This window comes from Ictalurus furcatus, chromosome 5 (genome assembly GCF_023375685.1).
Source record: "Ictalurus furcatus strain D&B chromosome 5, Billie_1.0, whole genome shotgun sequence".
Taxonomy (NCBI): domain Eukaryota; kingdom Metazoa; phylum Chordata; class Actinopteri; order Siluriformes; family Ictaluridae; genus Ictalurus; species Ictalurus furcatus.
In genome coordinates this window covers 15,958,230-15,971,103 of record NC_071259.1, presented here as the reverse complement: position 1 = coordinate 15,971,103, position 12,874 = coordinate 15,958,230, and the positions used below count along the sequence as shown (strand labels likewise).

At 40.3% G+C, this 12,874-nt stretch overlaps 1 protein-coding gene across 1 annotated transcript in view; it reads right to left on the bottom strand.

Annotated features, from left to right (window-relative positions):
• LOC128607739 (citron Rho-interacting kinase) overlaps positions 1-12,874 on the bottom strand; it is a 137,159-nt gene that overhangs the window by 68,721 nt on the left and 55,564 nt on the right. Inside the window, exons 9-13 of the mRNA XM_053624878.1 lie at positions 9,604-9,699; positions 8,741-8,857; positions 7,957-8,066; positions 6,676-6,850; positions 966-1,163 (exon numbers count right to left, since the gene is read on the bottom strand). Of these exons, the coding sequence (XP_053480853.1) occupies positions 966-1,163; positions 6,676-6,850; positions 7,957-8,066; positions 8,741-8,857; positions 9,604-9,699 (696 nt within the window). The remainder of the gene's footprint in view (positions 1-965; positions 1,164-6,675; positions 6,851-7,956; positions 8,067-8,740; positions 8,858-9,603; positions 9,700-12,874) is intronic.

The following is a 12,874-nucleotide window of genomic DNA, read 5'->3' as shown; positions in this document are numbered from 1 at the left end:
TGTCCAGTCCCTGAGGCAGCAAAGCAACCCCAAACCATAACATTTCCACAGCTGTGTTTCACAGTTGGTATGAAGTGTTTTGCCTGAAAAACACCTTGTGTTGTTCTAATGTTCTTTTTAGAGAGCAAAGGCCTTTTCCTGGCACACTTCCCATGCAGGTCAAACTTGTGCAATCTCTTTCTGATTGTAGAAGCATGCACTTTGACACCAACAGTTGCAAGACTTACTAGCAGATCCTGTGATTAAATTTTGGGGTTCTTGGAAACTTCTTTTTGCATCAGATGGCCTTCTCTTGGGCTGAATTTCCTGGGACAACCGATCCTGGACAAATTGGCAGTCGTTTGAAATCTGCGCTACTTGTAGATGATTTTCCTTATAGTGGAATGATGCATTTCAAATAATTTGGAAATCTTTTTAAATCGCTTGCCAGACTCATAGGCATCCACAACCTTTTTTCTGAAGGCCTTACAGAACTCTTTAGATCTTGGCATGATGACACCACACACCTCCATAGCAAAGGGAACACCAGACACTAGATATGAGAGGGGTATAAATAAGACATGTTTCACCTGCACTTTCTAAGCAGGTTCTAATCAATGGAACCCAATCTTGAAGACCTGATTCTAATTTTATGGATTTGAAGATGTGATAAATGTAGGGGTGTACTTACTTTTTCCTTGTGACTGATCAGTTTTTTTTTTTTTTGTTAATTTAAAAACTGTGAAAATTTCTAATTTTTTTTTTTCCAATTTTATGTCATTTGATAGTGTATCAACTTTTATTACTAGGCACTGTTTCAAAGAGGATCAAATGTTTGCTTGTCCAAATATGCACAAAAAAAAACAACAAAAAACCCCCCACAATTTCCATTTGGTGTACTTATTTTTTTTTAATGACTGTATGACATACTTCTTGCCCTTGATCTCCAAAGTTAATTGTTTTTTATTTAATAAACTTTATCTTACCCGGAGAACAGTGATTTCCTCCTCTGCCTCAGCAGTGGTCTCTTCTAGCTCTGTCTTGGCCTGCTGTAACTGGCTTTCCAAGGCATGGCGTGCAGCCTGCAGACTGCTGATCTGAGACTCTCTCTCCTGTAATGACAGTGTCAGCTCTGACACTTGCCTCTTTAAATCCAGCTTCTGCTCCTCATGTTCCAGGCCGATCTAAAGAGGTAAAGGGATTTTTTCCCCAATTATTAAGCATAATTATGTGCCACAATTTTTCTGTTGTGTTTTATTTCTACGTTCAATCCCTTCATTAAGAAAGTCTTTTTGTCAATAGGAAAATTATGAATTGTTAACAGTAACTGATGGGTGTGCAAAGACCTCCATGTATCAATAGAAGTGAATTTGATCATTAATGAAAACTGATGGAATGAAAACTACATATAATCAGTATAATAATAATAATCAATAATCAGCCGATAGTTTAAAAACATCCGATGATCAGGGCCAATTATATCCTGTCAATCAAAAGAGGGCGGGAAAACATAGATTTCGTGTTTTTTGTAAAGATGATGTCTCTTGTGTGGAATGACAACAAAACTGCAGTTTGTATTCTCTGTAATCTCTGCACTGCTAAAATTTTACACAGGAAGTTGCAGCAGTGAAGCGGGAGTTTTGGCGTTGAGTCCAATAATTTTTTTTTCCCCACGTTGCTCGAGCTGAGTTAAAGCGCCAGTACAAGGTCAAAAGATTTATATAAAGAGGAGTTCACAAAAAAGTAGCTATATATATATATTGCACAGAAAATATATTTGTAGAGTAGTATATTTCATATCCAGTTAATGTTAATATATAAAAAAGTTTATATTATATTATATATTATACCAGTTACTTCAATGATGAAGCAGAAATGCGTTTGTTTGTGGTGAGTGAATGTGAAAGTTTTTTTTAGAATTCAGTCAATTAATTATGTCAATATGAATTAATAAAATTCAATAAGTTAAGAAATCTTAATTTAATCTTCAGAATTTAGTTAATGTGTTCTTGTTAATTTGAGTAATGTGTTTTCTGTTTATGAGACCAGTTACTGTGAAACAACTTGTTGAAATGGAAAGAATAAAGTTATTATTTGCATTTCTATCAGAATTGTGGAATTAATTATTATTAATGTAAAAGAAGGAATAAAAGGCAGAACTATCGGTATCGGCCGATGTCACACTGAATAATCGGTTATTGGTATCGGCTGAGAAATTTTGTATCAGCGCATCTCTAATTGTCACGTAATCCACGTAAAGAAGATTTAGGAACAATGCAATCACAGTTAGCTTTATTAAAGAGAGGCAGGCAGATAAATCCAAATCGTGAGACAATAGCATGATCGAAATAACAGGCAAGGGGTCAGGCAATCAACATACAGGCATAAACGAGGCAAGGCAAGAATCGAAAATGAGTAACGAGAACTAGGTCAAAACCAGGATAAACAAACACGGAATCAAGGCTTGGAAATGACAGAGACAATGCAACTGCGTGTATTACTTTGCAAAGACATTGTGAATGAGCAGTCTCTGTTATAGTGTGGTGTGATTGTGAGTGTGATTGGGAACAGGTGTGTCTGACTAGTGTTCCGGAGTAGGTGAACATGTGTGTGTGTGGGAAGTGTAGTCCACGGCGGCCATGTTTGCAGGCCGCAGTGCAGGATGGGAAATGTAGTCACTGGTTTGCTGTGACATGACACTAATAAGGAACCAGCGATAATTTCACCTAGGTTAGAAACTTGTGAGATGCCACATATTATTGATTGTTGGAAATGTTTCATGTTTTTTTTTCTTCTCATCTACCAATACTGAATTTGTTTCTGATTTTATAAACGTAATTTATTCATTTACTTCAGCAACTGCTTTATAATGGTCAGGTATCTGTGGCCTATTCCAGGAACACTTGGAGTGAGGTGGGAATACACCCTGGAAAGAATGCTTCCACATTGCAGTACATACCCCCCTACACACACACACACACACACACACACACACACACCTTATTTGCACCTACAGTCAATTTAGCATAGCCAATCCAACTACAAGCATGATTTCTGGAAGTAGGAGGAAACCGGAGAACCTTCTAGAATCTTACATGAACATAGGGGGAATATGCTCTGCAAATACTGTAACCAGAGCTCAGGATTGAATCAGTGACCAATGATAAATCAGTGGCAATAGTATCGACTGCACCAGTGTGCCACCTCAATTACAGTCCCCTCTGAAAATATTGGAGCAGCAAGGCCTTTTTGTGATATAAACTGAAGACATTTGGGTTTGAGATCAAAACATGAATATGAGATGTTATATCAAAATTTCAGCCCCCCCCCCCCCCCCCTACATGTGTTACACAACTAAGAGCATGGTATCTCTGGTGGCAGAACTGTTCTTTTGGTGATCAAAATATTGGAACAGCCTATACCCTCTGACATCAACTGTTGCATTTTTCTTTTGTGGTGCCTTTCCAGGCTTATACTGCAGCTTCTTCTTTTTTTTTCTTCTTTTTTTTTGGGGGGGGGGGGGGTCGTTCAGTTTCCCTTCAGGAGGTGAATTGCATGCTCAGTTACTTTACGGTATGATGACTGACCTGGCCAGTCTAAAACCTTCCAATTTTTCCCCCGATGAAGTCCTTTGTTATGTTAGTAGTGTCTTTTGGGTCATTGTCTTGCTGCATGACGAAGTTCCTCCCAATTAGATTGGATGCATTTCTCTGTAAATTGGCAGATAGAATGTTTCTATAGATTTCTATAGGTACCACAAGAGAGAGAGAGAGAGCGAGAGAGAGAGAGAGGGGAACAAGATCTGTGGTTAGGAGAATATATCTGAAGAAGATCGAGAAGATAGGAAGGTGCTATGAAGAGCCTTGAAGGTCAATAACAGAATCTTGCAATCAATTTAACAGGGAGCATATGAAGTTGTTGGAGAATAGGAGTTATATGGACAGAGTTAGGGGTTTGTGAATAATCCGTGCAGCTGAGTTTTGGACAGGCTGTAATTCATGCTGAAGCTTTTGTGGTAGACTAAATAGAAGGAAATTACAATAATCCAAGTGACCAAAGCATGTACGAGAGTGGCAGTGATGTGAGTTGAGAGGGGGGGCGAAGACAATTTATGCTGCACAAGTGGAAATAAGCAGACTGGGTAATATTATTTATATGTGCTTCAAAAGAAAGTGCTATCCAGAATGACACCCAGACTCTTAACTTTCAAACAGGGAAGGACAGTGGAATTGTCAGTGGTCAGAGCAAAACTTTTTGGATTTGGCAAGATTAGACTTAGTACCTACAAGAATAACCTCAGTTTTATTGCTATTGAATTTGAGTAAGTTGCAAGTTGCAAACCATGATTGTATTTCAAGTAAACAGCTATGAAGGGAAGACGGTGGGAGAGAAGAATTTGGCTTGGTGGACAGATAGAGCTGGGTGTCATCTGCATAGCAGTGAAAGTGGATTCCAAATTTCCTAAAAATAAAGCTGAGAGATAGAAGATAAATAATAATATATTTATTATAAATAATAAAGGGCACAAGACAGATCCCTGTGGAACACTAGTAGTAACTGGAGAGTATTGTGAACGAAAATTTTAACCAACTGAGCACGAACAGAGAGATAAGGTTTAAAACAAGCAACGGAAGTGCCGCTAATACCAATGGATACTAATCTCTTGAAAAGTATGTTGTGTGAGATAGTGTCAAAGGCTGTGCTTAAGTCAAGAAGAATGAGTATAGACAGAAGTCCTGCATCGGTTGAGATTATCAGATCATTAGTGATTTTGACCAGAGCAGTATCAGTGCTGTGATGTGAGCAGAAACCTGTCTGGAACAGTTCATGAAGGTTATTAGTTAGTACATGTGTGGCCCTGAGAAGCAACCATTCTTTCTAAAATTTTTGAAATAGTAAATTGGAGATAGGTCGGTAATTTTCAAGTATTTGTGGGTCTGAACCATGTTTCTTCAGTATAGGACTAATCACAGCAGTTTTAAAAGGTGACGGGACATACTCAGAAATAAGAGATAAGTGAATAATTTTAGTTATAATGGTAAGAAAGCTTTAACCAAATATGTGGAGGAGATCTAGCTGAGAAGTAGATGATTGGGAATTACGAATAGAATTGGATATTTCTGTATCAGTCGGGAGATCAAAACTTATAACTAGTTTGGGGAGGTTGATGAGAGACTGGAAGAGTGTCAGGGGATCGAAGGAAGTTATTTACAGTAGAAGAAAGAGTTCTAGTATTGCCTTCAGCAGACCTAATTAGATTAGTATAATAGTCAGATTTTGCCTTAAGAGGAGATTCCTTATATAATAGCATATGATCATCATACATACTTTTGTGGATATTAAGACCGGTTTTGATATGAAGACGTTCTAAACAACAACCATGGGCTTTAAGTTGATGTAATTCAGGGCTATCCCAAGGTGCAGAATGAGAAAAAGAAACAGTATGTGTTTTTAATCGAGCTGGAATATCCAGGGTATATAGAAGACTGCCGTTGTAAGACCAGTTTATCAAGAGTAGTTACATTTTCATTAATTGATAGATTATCAAGATGATTTGAGAGCACAGACAAATCAATACATATTCTTAATATTATGTCATGACATACATTCACTTTCGATACAGGTAGATTAACATTGAAATATACTAATTTGTGATCCGATATAGATAAATCTGATACAGTATAGTTAATCGGGGTTACATCAGAACAGCAGACAAGGTCAAGAGTATGGCGGAAAACATCCAGGTGAAGATGTGTCAGAGGTGGTGGAAAGAAACAGGCTCGTAGTTGAAAAAGTTCTGCCGCCGAGTACTGGAGTAATGATGCCACTGGACAACATGTGGAATAGCACATAATCCAGGTGAGCATAATCCATGTGAGCAGTTTGTGGATCTACAGTGTTTTAGATTGGAGAATCTCAGATAAAAACAACAGATAAAATCAGCAGCAGATAAACTAGCAGGTAAAAACAGTTAAATTGGCAAGCCAAAGAGTCCAGGAATAATAGTGTGACGGTTTCCCAGGACCCATACAACTATTCACAGTTGAATATTGTTCACTTAGCTTAAAAATAGCTGATAGATAAGAAAATCAACCGGAAAATGTAAAATTAACCGGAGAGCAGTTCACCAGCGTTCACTCCCCCAGATCCCCTGGTAGACATTCAGAGTTATTAATTGTTTAAACAATTAATCCTACAGGGCATATCTGGGCAACAACAAACACCTGTCAGTCACATGTTACAATATTTTTGATCACTTGAAAAAATGGATGCATTCAAACAAAAGGTGCAATGTTCTAAGTCGTTTAACATATCTACATGTAAATATCAGGAAATGACAGCTGAAATTCTGATTTATCACCTCATATTCATCTTTTGATCAGAAATGTCTTCATTGTATACCAAAATTTAAAAAAAATTACCTTGCTGTTCCAAAACTTTTGGAGTGGGACTCTCTCTCTCTCTCTCTCTCTCTCTCTCTCTCTCACACACACACACACACACACACACACACAGGCCATATAGCGTATTTTAAGGAAACTGGTGCAATGATAGAGAACACTTAAAATGAGAGGCCAGTGTTTACAGGTATCCACTGTAGGTAAGATGATCTTTAGGTTTCATTATGCCCTTATGTACACCTATTCAAATTTGATTTTAACAAAGAAATAGCATTTAAATCCTGTTTGTTCTCACCTCTCTGAGTCTGGCCTCTAGCTCCAGCACACGGCTCTTGTTGCTTTGTTCTTGTTGACTCATCTTCTCCAGATGCTCCTCTAGCTTAGCATTCTGGGCCTCCAGTTTGCCTGCCTGAGACTCCAGATAGAATTTTTGCTGCCTCAGTTCAGATATCATTTCTTCTTGGGCTTTCCTGGAGAATGGCAACGAGGAATGGTAGTAGTAATGTGAAGACCATGTCTTTGATGCTAATAATTGAGAATCTGTGCTCAAGTGACAGACCAAAAAGTCTGTTTATCATCCATAAAAGCAGGTACAATGCTAGAGAGGTGCAATGTCTTATAAGGATTCTTGAATAGTTACAAAATGTATGAAGGCTTTATTTGTCACATATACATTACAGCACAGTGAAATTCTTTGTTCACATATGCCATCTTGTTAGGAGGCTGGGGTCAGAGCGCAGGGTCAGCTATGATAGGGTGCCCCTTGAGCAGAGAAAGTTAAGGGTCTTGTTCAAGGGCCCAACAGTGGGAGCTTAGCAGTGCAGGGGCTTGAAGCCCCACCTTCTGATCAGTAACCCAGAGCCTTAGACGCTGAGCCACCACTGCCCAATGAGTAAACTAAATCATTCCAAAATTCTAAATATTACTTAGCATACCTATTGAAAGACCCTCTCAATCAGAGACAGTTTTAGAGTTCACTGTAAATTTGAAAATTATATGTAGAATAGGAGTAATAGAAGACATGGATGTGTGTGTGTGTGTGTGTGTGTGTGTGTGTGTGTGTGTGTGTGTGTGTGAGTGAATCATCCCCATTTTCTCTATCTTCTTGACCTTCTATAGGCCTTATAAATTCACTCTACTGTAAGCCTGTCCAATCAACAATTAAAACCACCCTCAAATCATTTACATCCAATCTAACAGGTTTGCCATAAAATTCGTGATTTTTTTTGGTCAGACATAATAGCATATGGAATGACTAATTTGCATAATCTATTTGTATCAAGAAGGCAATTAGACTGAAAGAAGGCACACAGACATATGGATAATCAACATTCTGGCACAGCTTCTGATGAGGCCACAGAAACAGCTCTTTTCAGATGAGGAAAAGTATTGCACCAATATTTTACATATAATCAGGTAGACATAAACCAAAGCAGGCAAATGCAGTACCAAATCTCATTTGTTTCCTCACATTTTTAAAATATATATAATTTTTAAAAATCTCACTTTTAAAATTAAAACACAGTTGGATGGAATACAATTTAGGATGTGAGTAAATGTCTCACTCTAAACTCACATGTTCTTTTGAGTGTAGATACTGCTATTGGCAGCCAGTTTGTTGGCCTCAGACAGCTCAGTAATCCTCTGCTCCAAGCTGGTCATCTTCGACTCCATAGCACTGATAGTCTGCAAGAGTAAGAGCCTTGTTAATAAGCAGCAGGGGTGGCTCATTTCAATGGGCTAGCAGGGCTAAGTCTTTCAAAGAGAAAAAAAGAAAGAAAAAAATCAATATAAGGTTTAATTTCTGGTGCCCACATCATAATATTTGCAGTTAACAAATGTGTTAAAGAGGAATATTTTGGATTTTAAAAAAACAAAAAAAACAAAAAGTAAATGTAACAGCACCACCATCAGTCATAAGAGAAACACTTAGAATGGTCTGAAGTGACACTGTGGGCTATGTGTAACGAGCCCAGTACTGTAGATTCATGCACGTTATCAGTGACCAGCGTCAGGTGTGTAAACAGAGTGACCTACTAACTAGATTTCAGCTCCATTTGGGCTAATATATATATATATATATATATATATATATATATATATATATATATATATATATATATATACACATAAAATTATTATTATTACTACTACTACTACTACTACCACCACCAATGAGACCTTGAGAGATATTTGATTGGTAAAAGTTTAATTCCTCCCATCTAATATCACCAAGTGATATTTTATTTATTTAGATATTTCCCCCCAATTTGGTCACCTGCAAATTCCCATCTACCAGCCAATTCTCCCCTATCATACTACAGCTAACACATTTGTGGTACCATCACGAGTCGTCTTACCGCTGCTTGTTCACTGATCAATTTGCTTTTCTCCCGAGCTTCCTCCTCATATATGTCCTGTTTCGATTCCAGGAGCTCTTTATCAGCCAAGTCTACCTTCATTTGGGTCTCTAAAATCTTGTCAACATAATATACAGCAAGCATGACTCATAAAGTGTGCCAAGTCAATGTTTCAGAATGATACAGTATATCAGATCACCTTTGAAGCTGAAAGGTAGGTATAATGTACTGCATATTCTGCTGGAATACAGTCATAATACAAAGTGTAAACATTTGCTCTCATATTAGTTATACACAGTGAACTTTTAGACTTTTTGTAGTGCTAAAAACTAAAATGGACTTTTTACCATTTGATTTATACAGTGTCTAAAATTTGAAGGTGCAACACATTTTATTTATTATTAAACAAATGTTAAAGCTAAAAGCAGATATTTGTTGATTGCATAAGCATTCACTCACCTGGGTCAATACAATCTCTGGGGTTTTCCAGGAACAGGCGTATTTATATTGAAATCACATGGCCCTTTAACTGCGCACAGGTCAATTCCATTCAACTTATTATATGACTTCTGATGGCACAGAACTAATTAAAAGGTTTGACAAGCAAACTATATTGATTCCCCCTTTAATATTATGGCCTTTTTTGTTTATATTCATGATACATAATACCAATCAAGTCCTTGAAATTTGCAGATTATAACATTACAAAATGTGGAAAAGTTCAAGGGGGTGAATACTTATGCAAGGCACTGTTAAAGTTGCATGTATGTCATTGAAAACAGTAAATAATCAATATTTTTATCTCAATATTTGAACTGAAAAACAGCTTCTTTTTTTTTTTTTTTTTTTTGCTAATACACAACCTTGATCTTATCCTCATACAGTTTCTCTTTTTGCTCCAGATGAGTCTCCATGCGATGGGCTGTGGCTTGCGTTTCACGCAAGTTCTCCTCCAATTCCTGTTAATGGAAGCACAAGATACATTAATTCCACTTTACATAGGTTATGACAGAACCCCAATAGTGGTGTAATCCAGCCATCCCCTCCAGTGAATTAAGGGCCCTAGCCCAATAATGTCCCAGCATGATAATTCCCCTGTGCACAAAGCAAGGTCCACAAAGACACAGCACTGTCCAACATTGGGATGAACTGGAATGCTGACTATGCCCCAGGCCTTCTTGCCCAATATCAGTGCCTGACCTCACTAATGTTCTTGTGGCTAAATTGACATAGCCATATTCAAGTTTTGTACCAAAATAGATTGGTATTTGGAGCTATAAATGTTTCCCTCAATCTTAGATAGCTATTTTAGATATTTTTTGTCCCTGGCTTGTGAATAATGAGATTTAATATGGGAACAATAGTATATGTATATATTAGTATATGTATATAAGTAATTGTATATGTACAATTTCTTCATATGTCAGTATATGTGAAAATTATTGTTTATAAGTATTATTTATACGTGTATGATGTTGACTACACCTCTGAACTTTAGGCACCTCCCATCCACTACCACTAACCACCATACACACTTAACAGACTTAAATTAGTTAGTTCCGTCCGCGCAGCGGGGCGCATCGGGCAACAAGCATTCGCCAGCGGGCTCGGTCGGCAGCGTCGATTTCCACATCTTCCCACTTGACGTCGAGCGTTGGTAGATCTTCCATGAATGTTCGTCGCCATGTATTATGCGGCCGCCCTACTTTTCTCTTCCCCCGTGGCGGCGTCCAGCGCAGCGCGATCTTTGCGTGGCGGTGGTCAGACATCCGTAGAATGTGTCCTGCAAAGCGCATTCTTCGCTCTACGACCATTTCTGCCAGGCTGCGGGAGTTTGTTCTTAGAATTTCTTCATTTGAAATACGATCACGGTATGATACACTGAGTATTCTTCTCAGGCATCGTTGCTGAAACACATTCAGCTTGTGGATGACTGCCCTCGAGCTCGTCCAAGTTTCAGATGCATAGATGGCGGTTGGGATGATGATGCTATTAAACAGGCGAAGTTTGCTGTTGGTGTGGATAGTTCGCCTAGCCCAAATCGGCTGTAGCTGTTGGAAGACTGCAAATGCTCTGCCGATTCTGCGATTGACATCCGCGTTAGTCCCACCATCCGCAGCCACAATGCTGCCAAGGTAGGTAAACTGTTTGACTTCTTCGATCAGCTGATTGCTCACTGTGATCCGCACCGGCGTCATCCGACCGACCGCCATGACATTGGTCTTGTCAGTGCTGATCCGTAACCCAACTTTGGCTGCTTCGTGCTCCAGGCTAGTGGTCATCTCCTGTAAAACTTTCCCATTCTGCGCCAATAGCACAATATCGTCGGCGAATTCCAGGTCGGTCAGGCGTCCCTGGCCTGTCCACGGAATTCCAGACGCTGGCTGTGTTAGTGCTCGTCGTATGACGAAGTCCATCATCATGAGGAAAAAGAATGGTGAAAGAATGCAGCCCTGTCTAACTCCGGTCTCGATGGTGAAAAAGGCAGTATGACCTGTGTCCGTCCGGATGCAACAGCTAGAATCCTGATATAAGTTCTGGAAAATGGCGATAAACCGCTGTGGAATGCCATATAGCCGTGCGATGTTCCAAAGCGATTTCTGGTGGACACTGTCAAACGCCTTCTTAAAGTCTATAAAGTTGACCAAGAGCGGTTTCTGATATTCGGAGCTTTGTTCAATGATGTTTCGAAGAGCAAAGATTTGTTCAGTGCACGACCGACAGCTTCTAAACCCGGCCTGTTCGTCCCGTAGAGCCTGATCGACTGCTCGCAGTATCCGTTTGAGGAGGACGAGGGACACGTTCCATGTGCCAGCAGTCATTGAACAGCGTAGTGAGCACCCGTACAACTTCATCACCACCCGCTTTCAGCATTTCTGCCGAGATTTGGTCAAGACCAGGTGCTTTGTTGTTTTTCAGATGACGAATCGCTGCAGCGACCTCAGCATCCATGATGTCGCTCATGTCCACTTCCAGCTCATAGGGAGGAGGAAAGACTGTAAAGTCGTGCGTGGCTACGGGAGCCGGCTGGTTTAGGGTGTTTTTGAAATGTTCCACCCAACGCGCGTCCTGCCGGTTGTATCCCTTATCGGCCCAGTGGAACCGCTTCGGGCCCGAGTGAGGTCTCTAACCACACGAAACAGAGTCCTGCTGTCACCCTGGTCCGCAGCCATTTGTGCTTCAGTGCCCTTCCGGTCCAGCCAGTCCTTCTTGTCTGCTCGGCAACTCCTCTTGACCCTGCGGTCGAGTCCTCTTCGGTCTTTGCTTAATCGCGCTGACGTTTCTTGACCCGTCTTTCATCGAGCAACGACCATGTCCGGTCCTGAATCCACCGTTCTCGCTGCGTTCCACGCCGTCGACCAATCGTTCTCTCTGCCGTCTCGATGGCAGCATCCTTGATCTGTGCCCATTGTTCTTCGATGCTGGCCAAGTTGTCAAGAATCTGGAATCGGTTAGCGAGTTCAATGTGGAAGTGCTCGGCGTTCACGCGGTCCTTCAATTTCTCGGAGGCAAATGACCGAACGGTGTTGTGTCCGGCCACTCTTTTCAATTTTAGTCGGATTGAGGTCACAAGCAAGTGGTGATCAGATCCGACGTCGGCGCCGCGAAAAACCCGTACGTCACGTAAAGCCGAGCACCACCGTCGATGGATGCATACATAGTCGATTTCATTGTGAGTGGCCCCATCTGGTGACCGCCACGTCTTTTTGTGAATCCGTTTGTGAATGAAATATGTATTCCCGATGCAAAGGTTGTTAAGATTGCATAGGGATAGGAGACGCTCTCCATTATCATTCGTTACTGCTGCCGATCCATGAGGTCCGATCACGTTTTCCCAGCCCTGACGGTCGCTGCTGAGTTGCGCATTCATGTCGCCAAGGAGGATCTTTATGTCATGGTTGGGGACAACCGCGATTGTGTCTTACAGCTGGTCGTAGAAGGCGTCCTTCTCTTCATCATCTGCCTCATTTGTCGGTGCGTAGACTTGAATAACAGTAATTTTAGCATGGCGAGACTGAAATCGGGCAGTAAGGATGCGATCACTGATCGGTTTCCATCCAACGAGTGCCTGTGCCGCGGTTTTACTCAGGACCATCCCGACGCCGTGCACATGATGTTCTTTGGCTCCCGAAT